This window comes from Tachysurus vachellii, chromosome 2, assembly GCF_030014155.1.
Source record: "Tachysurus vachellii isolate PV-2020 chromosome 2, HZAU_Pvac_v1, whole genome shotgun sequence".
NCBI lineage: Eukaryota > Metazoa > Chordata > Actinopteri > Siluriformes > Bagridae > Tachysurus > Tachysurus vachellii.
In genome coordinates this window covers 6,551,880-6,563,070 of record NC_083461.1, presented here as the reverse complement: position 1 = coordinate 6,563,070, position 11,191 = coordinate 6,551,880, and the positions used below count along the sequence as shown (strand labels likewise).

The following is an 11,191-nucleotide window of genomic DNA, read 5'->3' as shown; positions in this document are numbered from 1 at the left end:
AATAAAAAACTAGCTAGTGGGTAATAGATAATATAGAAAAAATCCTGAAAACAGGAAGGACACAATAAGCGCTTTAGTTCTGTGCATGTAACAAACATGTGGCGGCTTCCATCATCCTCCGACACATCCCAATCTCAGGCATTTTCTCGGAGCCGAGTCGACAGCGTGAACTTGAAGACTAAGTAAAAAAACACCAGGTGGCACCACAAACATGACACAAGTGTAAAACAAGTCAGCAAACACTTCTGTTTGCACTGTGCCTCAGAACTACCTGTGTGAAGGAAACCCTGCTGAGCAGAGAGTGGAAATCTCCATGACAAACTGTGAAGAGGTGGAAATGCCACTGGAACAGCTTCTGATCCTGTACAAAACAAGCGTTTGTGTGGGAAAATGATGGATTTTGTGTCTAAATGGTCATTTATTGAGTTGTTTCTTTACTTCTGTTTTCTCTGGGCAAATAAATAATTAAGAATGAATTACAAATAATAAATACTTTAATACTTTATTCTCCAGAAGGCAAAACAGTTGAGTCTAAATATTCAAGGCTGGTTCTTCCTACTGGAGATGGTATTCACACATTCACACATGATTATGGGATGAATAAAAGTGAATAAAGCCTTGGACTGCAACAGAAAGCCTTCTGTTAAGAACTGAAGATCTAAAATCTTAATAATAAGCCCAAAAGGCTGGCATGCTTCATCAGTTTCCTTGGGATTACAATATTAATGAGGTGTTCATGCTAAAATTCAGCAGTCAGACACTGTGACGGTTTTATAAAACCCCAGATGGAAATCAGTGAAGCTTCCAGGCTGCAAGAGTAAGGTTTGCACCAAAATCTACCAAAGAATGGTATTTATACATTTATGCTTACAGTTAATAATTTCAGTGCTGTTTTGACTATTTCTGCTCATGCCTTTAAGGCATCTGAATGAATCAACACCCCCAAATCGTTCCGACCTTCAAACTGTTTTCTTTCACACAGTCAGAATCTTTTTATAATCCATCCTTAAGGCCTTGGAGTTCACACTCCTCCACTCACATTAATGTTCACACATGCTCAACCTGACAGTGCCACGTCATCCAGCACCATGCCTGAGACCGAAGATGCGGTTGCCGTGACAACAGCAAGTCTCAGCCGAGCATGGTCCTCCTCTCCCCCTTCTCCCCATGACAGGAAGTAATTAGGCGGAATAAGCACAGATGCTCTGAAATTTGTCAGTGTACAGCAAATGCATTACATGAGCTCTATTCTGTAACTGTATCGATTGTTTGTGTGGTTGTCAGAAAAAAATTGCTAAAATCGTGATAGATTTGGCAAAATGATTATATCTGTGAGCAGAAAAATGTTGTTCTTTTAAAAAAAAGGAAACACTAATCTAAAATAAAAAATGCATTTACATGTTTAATATGATAGATAGATAGATAGATAGATAGATAGATAGATAGATAGATAGATAGATAGATAGATAGATAGATAGATAGATTCCTTACAGAATGTCTATGAACTTAGACATTTATATATATTGATATTATTTGTTTGAACAGTTGTACGATGTGTGGATAATGTGTGGATAGATAATGGAGAGATGGATAAGTGGAGAGTTGGATGGATGAGCTTTATGGAGAAATATATAATGTCTAGATGTTTGGATAAATGAAATATGGACAAATAGATGTATGGGTGGGTGAAAGATTAAAGTAAATGGGTGAGTGCTAGATGGCTGAATATGATTTTAGAATTATGCTGAATTATTTTTCATTAGTGGTTAAATAGGGATGGATGAATGGATGGATGGATGCTTGGGTAGAGAGTTGAAGGGATTAATATGATTTGGATGATAAAGCATGCTTGAATGAATGGGTGAATATGACAGAGAATTGAATAAAACTTTAAAGGAATTTAATGGATAAGTGCATATATGGTTGAATGGGATATGTGGATAGATGGATGGAGGGATGGAGTGATGATGGGATTTGTTTCAAGAATTAAGCAGTATGACGGTTGGACAAATGTTTGGATGGAGGTTGTAAATTTTGTAAATATTGTAGGTTTTGTAAATGAGTAAGTGGACAGATGAATGATGGACAGCCTGATAGAGTGATAAAAATATGTAGAGAAAAGGGAATGGACAGATAGGTGGATGAATTTGTGAATGAATGAGTATATGAATAGAACATAGGTGGATGAAGGGATGGCTGGATGGATGGATGGATGGATGGATGGATAGACAAACAGAAAGATAGATGGATGATGGATGCTTAGAAGGATGGATGGATGAATAGGTGGCATTTGTTCCATGATTTATACAGTATGATCGTTGGATAAAGAGTTTTATGTATTTGTGAATGAGTGCACAGATGGATGAACTGTAGACAACATAGTCAGTGATAGTAACGCTGTGCAGTCCACTGGGCTTTCTGACCACAACTGAACTCTACACACCCAAAGAGACTGAATGCTAATGGACACACATGCTCTAAAACCCCAGAGCTCGAATCCAAACGTGACCACATCTCTCTTCACCCCCCAGCTCCACACAGACCACTACATACAACAGTGTTACAAACTACAGATGTATCATGTACCCTGTGCTACCAAGCGATGCGAATTTAATGATCTCATCCATATTAAATCTGCCTTAAGTGAGTCATTTTACACCCAGACTGTGTAACAGAAATATTAATACAGTATACATCATGTACACAAGATGTGAATGTGAATCATTTTATTTATAGATGAAAAGGTAACTTTATACTGAACATGCCTGAGGGTAAACTCTCAGAGTGATTTTAGCACAACACGATACTCTCGACTGTTCCATTAAAATAAAACCAAACTAATGCACACATGCATGACTGAGTTTAATGAATTGAGAAGAGACTTTATACAGAAGCACTGCGTACTCCGTAATATCAGTGGGCTCTGGTGCATCACATGTTAAAAAAAACCTCTACTTCGTCTTTCAATGGTTTCTAATATAAATGTGTTTTCGTGCTCTAACACATCCATTAAAACCTTATGAATGGCTTCTTAATGGAATGATGATTGAAGTTACATGTGTGAGAGCAAAACACTAAACCACTTATCTTTTGTACCTTTAATATGTAACATTCACCTGGAATCATTGATATAGTGAAACTTTAATGGTGATTAAAGGCAGGAACATGGAGTAGCAGTTTTTCGAAGTACGCAACACACACAATCCTAAACAATGGTGAAAGTAAAGGGACCACTATTTAGTGCCATTGTTTTCTGAGAATGAACACTGAGGTCAAGGGTTTAAGCAAATGTTCTAATCTTTAATAAGTGTTTGTGTAACACACCCTACAAAATATAAGGAAGACACAGATTTAGAAGCTAGAAATATTTCTTAGCTTACAATAAAAAAAATATCCTGAGGACAAAGAATTAGTTCAAAATCATTTTATATCTAAACTATTTTAAATATCCTGAACTGAACCTGAATTTTGGATACAAGAACATTTGAGTACTTTTTTTTTGTTAATTTGTTTAATGATAATTTGGATGTAAGCACTTAAAAAAATAAAAAGAAAAGAAAACATGCCTTTAATTAGACTAAACTTAATTACACAGGAGAATAATTAAGATGCGTAATTGGCTCATTCTTTCTAGCCTGGGGAACAAACTGTACCTGTTCTAAACCATGTAAGAAGAAACCTTTGGTTGATGTTTAGTTACCTTGTGCGTTAAATCCTGGTCATAGAATCCATACACGGTGCAACCTTGCTCATCTCCAGCCTCCGGTTCGTCTCTTGTCTCCGGTTCCATCGCGGTCTGATCTGTAGGATGTTCACAGCGCGAGACGGAGAGGCGCGGTCCGGTCCAGAGCGCGCACCTTCCCAGGCTGCTACGTCACCACTTTCGCAGCAATCCACACTGTGGTGCCGTGACGTACAGTAAAGCTCCAACGTCATCATCACGTTTGCACGTTAACCGCCTCCAGAAAACCAAATAAACCAAACCATGATCACATAAATCGACTGATGTGACATGGATCTGATTTTTGTTTTATACTAAGAATAAATACACACCTCGCTTCAGCTATGCGTAATGCTTCAATAATGAGTCCCTCCATGATTCTGATGACGTCACACGACGCGTCTTGGTCCAAATCTGTGGAAATAAAAAAGAAAAGAATTTTTTCTTTTTTTTTTCTTTTTCTTTTTTTTTTTTTTTTTTTTTTTTTTTGCGTTTGTTTGATTTGGCGTTCTTGTCTGAGGAATCGCAAACATTTTGGAGGGACTGATTAATCCGAAAGACTGATGTTGAATGACCACTAGATGGTGACAAGATCACTCCTAAATTACACTTAAATTCAATCCATTTTAATGCTGTTTTTAATCAGATTAATTGCAATGATTCCCTTATTACAAACATTTCTTATTTATATATCAGAGTCAGTTAATACCCTTATTTGACTTTATTTAACTCTATTTACCTATCCAAGAAACAAATAAACCATTTATTTTATTTCAAAAAAGTCACATGTACTTCACGTGTGTATAATTCCTATGTAAACTTGATACTTCACATGCTAGGTTTTAGACACAGTTTTATGTGATCACATATTGCATTGCATGTGTAATGTATTAATACTGTACATGTATGATTTTTCCATCAAGGTTGACCATTATATATATATATATATTAGAATTATGAATTTGCATAGAGAAGCTTGATATGCTCTTCTATTTTGTGATGCAATAACATAAATCATTAACTCTCATTTTTATGATGGTTTTAGTGCATATGGAGCTAAACGCTGATAGCAGTCTTGGTCTATTCATGTAAAATTGTGTGCCATTGAAAATAAATTAAATAGATCATGCATTCTATATTTTTCCAAATTTGACACGCCTCTGCACCAACTCAGCAGCTTATGTAATGCTCACACTCAGGAATGTGGACTCAAGTAGTGAGTAAACTGGCAAATTCCCAAAATACACAAACGCACACATACAGCAAGCAATACGGAAAATCTAGACAGGGGATCTATAATGGATTAAAGAAAACAGGCTACCAAGAAATTTTCACTATATACTGCACTGTTGTAGATGTTTTCCTGCTATTGTTGTTGTTATATGGGGGATGCCTGACACATATAATACAGACTGAACACAGCAGATTGTTTAGAATAAAAGGTAGGGACTAGGATGCTATTTCATTCAAACAGCAGGACTTTCTAAAAAAAAAAAGCAAGCTGAAAATCTACAAGCTTAAATAATGAAAACAAGGAAATTAGGAACAGGTGCATCTGGAACGTAGAAAGCCAGGAGGGTCAAAGGGGTTTTTTTTGTTTGTTCCTTTTTTTAAACCACAGATTCAGCTATAAATAATGTTAATTTAATGAACTATATCAGTGTAAATTAAAGTAATACGTCTGCACATATTTTTTATTAATTAAATTAATTAAACAGAATAGTTGCAAATAAAATGCAAGTAGCAGGTTTTAAAAAAAAACTCACTGATACACAATGTTTCCATGAAGCTGTTTTTTGTTGTGGTTGTTGCTGCAAAATTTGTGTTTATATTTTTTTATCCCTGAAAAGCGGGCAAAATAATACTAATTTTACAATTCTCAATGAGTTCATATGATGTATGGTTATTTTTTTTGTCCATTTATCTCTGTTTCATTAAGCGAGGACTTACAGTAAAGCGCCTGAGACAATGTTCTCATCCCATCTGGTGTGACTGGAAGTGCTATTTGTCCAGATCCTTGCTTCACATCACTATGTGTTGATGTGGTAGCTTTAATCTCTTTTTTTTACTCTCTTTCTTACTATGTTGTGATTAGAATAACAGAATAATTATTAAAAATTATTAAAAAAATATATGTGACAAATTATCTGGAAAAGGTAAAGGACTTTAAATGTATAGTTAGTTAGTTACAAGCTTTTTTCTTGTCTTGGCGCTAAGGACCTAGGGTAGAAAATAGCATGTTATGTGTTCTGTTTCTTTGGATATAGACTAGTTAATTGCCCGCAAAGTTCATTCATTCATTCATTTTCTACCGCTTATCCGAACTATTCTCGGGTCACGGGGAGCCCGTGCCTATCTCAGGCGTCATTGGGAATCAAGGCAGGATACACCCTGGACAGAGTGCCAACCCATCACAGGGCACACACACACACACACACACCGGACAATTTTTCAGAGATGCCAATCAACCTACCATGCATGTTTTTGGACCGGGGGGAGGAAACCTGAGTACCCGGAGGAAACCCCCGAGGCACGGGGAGAACATGCAAACTCCACACACACAAGGCGGAGGTGGGAATCGAACCCCCAACCCTGGAGGTGTGAGGCAAACGTGCTAACCACTAAGCCACCGTGCCCCCCGCCCGCAAAGTTGTAACTTCTTATTTAAAAACTTTCATATTCTTGTTCCGAATGTTAACATCTATCATAAGCAGTTGAATCTGTGAGTATATAACTATATCAAGATAACTACACTAGAAGGCAGCATTCATCGTTAAAAAAGTGGTCCTTTAAGAGTTCTATAATGGCTCGTTAGACAGGTAAGGGTTTTTAGTAAACCCTTTACCCTTTAAGGGTTTTTATAAAACCCTTTCTTAAAGCAGTGTTTTACGGTTCCTGCAGAAAGATAACAAAATATTACTTAAGGGATCTTTATACATTTTCAGTGCTTGGGGATGGGTTGTAAAAAAAAAAAAAATCCACATAAAACAGTCCTACTTTTACTTGTTCCTATCTTTATCCACAGACGTATAAGAAGCTCTATTGTGAACATCATGTTTCAGTTTCCTCTAACCCAGATCACACATTTCTCTCATTTTCAAAAGTACATGACTGCACCAAATACTAAGCACTATATAATAAATAGCATGTCTAACTGTCACACCATTTCTGTTGTGTCAGTATCAGCGGCTGTAATGGAGCCATGGTATTGATCTTGTCGCTATTTATCCCAGTAAATATATTTCTAAAGGTGCTGTTGATAGTTAATCAAATGAAATGACACAGGTATAAAGTATTGAACACACTTACAGAAATGTATTTAATACTTCATACAACAGACTTTTTTGGGTAATGACAGCTTGAAGACGCCCCCTGGATGGAGAAACTATATGAAACTCATGCATTGCTCAGGTGTGATTTTAGCCTATTCTTCTACACAAACAGTTTTTAAATCTTGAAGGTTCCATGGGCCTCTCCTATGAACTCTGGTCTTTAGTTCTTTCCATAGATTTTCTATTGGATTCAAGTCAGGTGATTCGCTGGGCCATTCTAGTGACTTTATTTTCTTTCTTTGAAATCAGATGAGAGTTTCCTTGACTGTGCGTTTGAGATCGTTGTCTTTCTGAAAATTTAATGTCAACAGCACCATTACAAATATATTCACTGAGAAAAATGTTGATGTGTTCAATAATTATTTTACCCGCCATACTCTGTTTACAGTATTATGTGGTTTGGGATACAGTGTTAATCATTCTGTAAAGACGCTTTGTGACAAGGTTTACTGTTAAAGGTACTCTTAAAGAATATAGCATGTATGAAATGAATGAACTTCTGATAAAATATAAAGTCCCTCTTTTTGTTTAGCGTCTTCAGTTTTGACAAGTTCTTTAAATTGTTGAAAGCGCTTTAAATAAGGAACAAGGATAAGGAAATAAGTGCTAAAGTACACATTAATATTTGAGAATGTGGAATTGTGTAGAAACCATTGCTGCAAATAAACTTTTAATAATTAATTCATGATTTCACATCAATGCACATAGATTCATTGCCCAGCTAGTCTTGCTATCTATTATTAGCAGATGCTAGCTATTAGCTAGCTACCATATGATACTTTTACACCAACAGCAGTAACAGCTGTGTTCCAACTCCAGCCCTGAGAATCTTTTAAGATTTTTCGTAGCTAATGCTAACTATATGGATTATCTGTTTAAATTAGTGAGAAGCTAGCAAGCAAATGACTCTAGTTGAGTCTCCTGTATACGTTTAAACCCTGGTTCGCTAATATTTCTGATGTTGTAAAAGAAAGTAAAATCAGGTAAGACTAAAAAATGGATTATATATATGTATATATAGTTAGTAATTGAGCTTTCAGTACTGTAAATATTTCCAAGAATACCACTTATGCTGCTGTATCAACCTGTAATCATTTTTACAGCACAGTTAATGTTCTCCTACTTCTCAAATGTATCACACCAGATCTGAGTCACCACCATCAAGCATGGCAAGACCAATGAAATGACTTAACTGTTCTACCCCCATGGTGAAATGCATAGCTTAGCTTTATGTTAAATTTTTATGCCTTATTAAGACTTAAAAGCTCATTAGCATAACAGATGATAGTGCTGAGTAAAAAGAATGCTCTGCTCTCAGTGACTCATACACTCATCCACTCAGTCTGACATTACTCTCATACTTTCCTGGCTCATTTGCTGTGGAGAAATCTGGAGGTAATTTGGAGCCTCAGAATTCATTGCAATCAGACAAAGAGACTCTACCGAGGCCTGGGCCTTTCAGATTAAATAAATAGAGCATAAAATACAAAGCCATGTGACAAAGACAGATAGGTGTTTTGGCAGAAATAAAAACTAGAATCCAGTCTGATTATTTTTTAAGATTGCACTTACATTCCATACCATGCATGAAAATTCACTTGCTGAGTTGAGTCTTGCAGCTTTTGTGCACTCTGCTGAGGAAAGAACCTGAATAACCAGTGAGCTCTTATAACAAATTCAGAATAAACTTCCTTTTGAGCCTTCAAACCACATTGTTGATGTTTTTCGCAAAACCTTCACAAAGCTCCATTGTCTCTGTGCTTTTATGGTCCGTGTTCCTTTTCTCTAACCACAGACATTCACATTCAAATTTTTTTTGCCTGGGAATGCACACACACAAAAAAAAAAAACAACACATGCTGCATAAATACAAATAATAGAGCTGAGGATGGACCCTGCACTGGTGAGAAGAAGATCACACTATCCAAGTCAAGTCAAGAAGCTTTTGTAATTTCAACCATATCTACTGTAGTTGACGTTATACATAGTGAAATGAAAGAGAGTTTCCTGAGGCCCGTGGTGCTACATAAAACAACACAGAGCTAAGTACTTAAAGTAAGTTGTCCTGGCCACATAAAGTGCAACCTAGTGCAAACAGTGCGAGACAAAAGACAATGCAAACAAAGAATACAAAAACACTACAGGACAGACAGTCTGTATATGGTACAGTACAACGTGCATAGGATTATGAACAAAGAGTTCATAATCCTATGCACATTGAACTGTACCATGTAAAGTAGACTGCACACTGGTTCTAGTAAACATATATATATACTTAAGTTATAGCAGCATTTGGATGAGGTATTAAAATGTGATGTGTAAAACAATGAGTGAATGTTCAAGTGAAGTTCAGTTGAGTGTGTGTGAGTGTGTGTTTGGTATAGTGTATCTCTGAAAGTTTGATGAAAGAAACAGGTTGCACAGCCTGGTGAACAATCTTAGAAAATGAATAGTGGAAGCAATGCAATAGATGCAAGTGAAAGCCAACAAGCTGTTTCTTTTCATGTGTCAGGTGTTAAAATGTATAATGGAATAATTTGAACTGATGAAATTTCATGTTTTTATGTGAAATGAAGCTTTTAATTATTACACCAAATGGCCAAAAGTGGTGCAGGTCTGCAAGTGATTTTTAATTACTGGCCCAGACGAGGGTTATTTAACTTTTTAAATAAAATTATGACTGCTTTCACCACAGTATAGTTGCAACAAAAATCTGAATAGCAAACTTACTGTTTAAATAAAAAAATTGTAGTATAGAATTATGATTTCAGTGCAGCATTAGGAGCAAAACACACTTTACCAAAAGCTCTGAGATCTAATACAAGCGTAATCTCATGTCTCATGAGATGTCACAGCAACTGGGTTCTTGTGCAAAGCCTGTATTAAATCAGAATAGTTGTATACACACAGCTTAAATAACAGTGTTTGTCTCTTTAGAAGAAAAAAGAACCAATATATAAAACAGAGAAAAAGAAAGCCTAGTCGTTAAGGTGTTGGACTACTGAACGGAAGGTCGTGAGTTCGAATCCCAGGTCCACCAAGGTTCCCCTGCCTGGGCCCCTGAGCAAGGCCCTTAACCCTCAATTGCTCAGTTGTATAAATTGAAATAAAAATGTGGCCGTAAATGGTTACATTTTAAGGCCACATATATTCTATCATTGAAGGTCTGTAGCTTATATTAGGCTCTAAAGACATAAGCTAATGATCAATATATAATAATCGCTGTCTTTAGAGCGTTTTTATGGACAGCACAGACACAGTTAAGTTTATCAGCTGCATCCGGTATCTTCTACTTAATAAACCGAGTACATGTGATAATGTGTATGTGAATCTTTCAGCATATACACTAACATTTAACACTTTCCGTAACTTACAAGAGCTTTCGTTCTAATGCAACTACGAAAAACATAAAAAGTGTGCTTCTGTTAACGTGTTAAAGGAGAAAGTTGTCTGCTCTGGACCTTGGTTAAATGGTGTCCTTTTTCATATTTAAATTTTAGGTTCACGCTGTACCAGTTCAGGTGTTTTTTGTTTAACGTGCACTGATGCATATAAATGAAATGTCACGTGTTCTGACCTCCTTTTCTTCACTGTACATTTACATTTACATTTATGTAAATGGTGACACTTTAAGCCAAAGTGACTCGAGAGAATTGAGAGAGGATACATCTGACCATATTGAAGAGCTTAGGGCCTCACTGGCTTACAGCTTTCCAATCTGTATCACAAAGCCTGAGATAATAAACAATGAGAAACATATAGTTATTATATACAACAGATATTTCCCAATAGTTAATGTGTCACATGTATGGAATTTATTCTAACCAACTCCAAAGTTAAATGATGTATGAGATCATTTTAGACATACAGTACAGTACAAAAGTCTTGTGTAAAGAAATGTGATAAACTAAATACTGTATGTGTTCAGAAAGATTCTAGACACACACATAAAAAAAATCCACTATATAAATAAACTAGTATACATTTGGCTTAAAAAATTCTCAATATTCTCAGGTAAACATTTATAAGAAAATTGATTGGAATTTTTTTTTTCTGAACATCTTGGAGAACATCCTACAGCTCTTCTAATACATATCCACAGCCTTCATGCATTTTTGTCTGAAAAGTAGTTATGTAA

The 11,191-nt window shown here is 36.0% G+C and overlaps 1 protein-coding gene across 1 annotated transcript in view; it reads right to left on the bottom strand.

The window, feature by feature from the left end:
• LOC132859075 (ras-related protein Rab-37) overlaps positions 1-4,135 on the bottom strand; it is a 13,760-nt gene extending 9,625 nt beyond the window's left edge. Inside the window, exons 1-2 of the mRNA XM_060889659.1 lie at positions 4,054-4,135; positions 3,701-3,959 (exon numbers count right to left, since the gene is read on the bottom strand). Of these exons, the coding sequence (XP_060745642.1) occupies positions 3,701-3,790 (90 nt within the window). The 5' untranslated portion in view covers positions 3,791-3,959; positions 4,054-4,135. The remainder of the gene's footprint in view (positions 1-3,700; positions 3,960-4,053) is intronic.
• Positions 4,136-11,191: the final 7,056 nt, after the last annotated feature.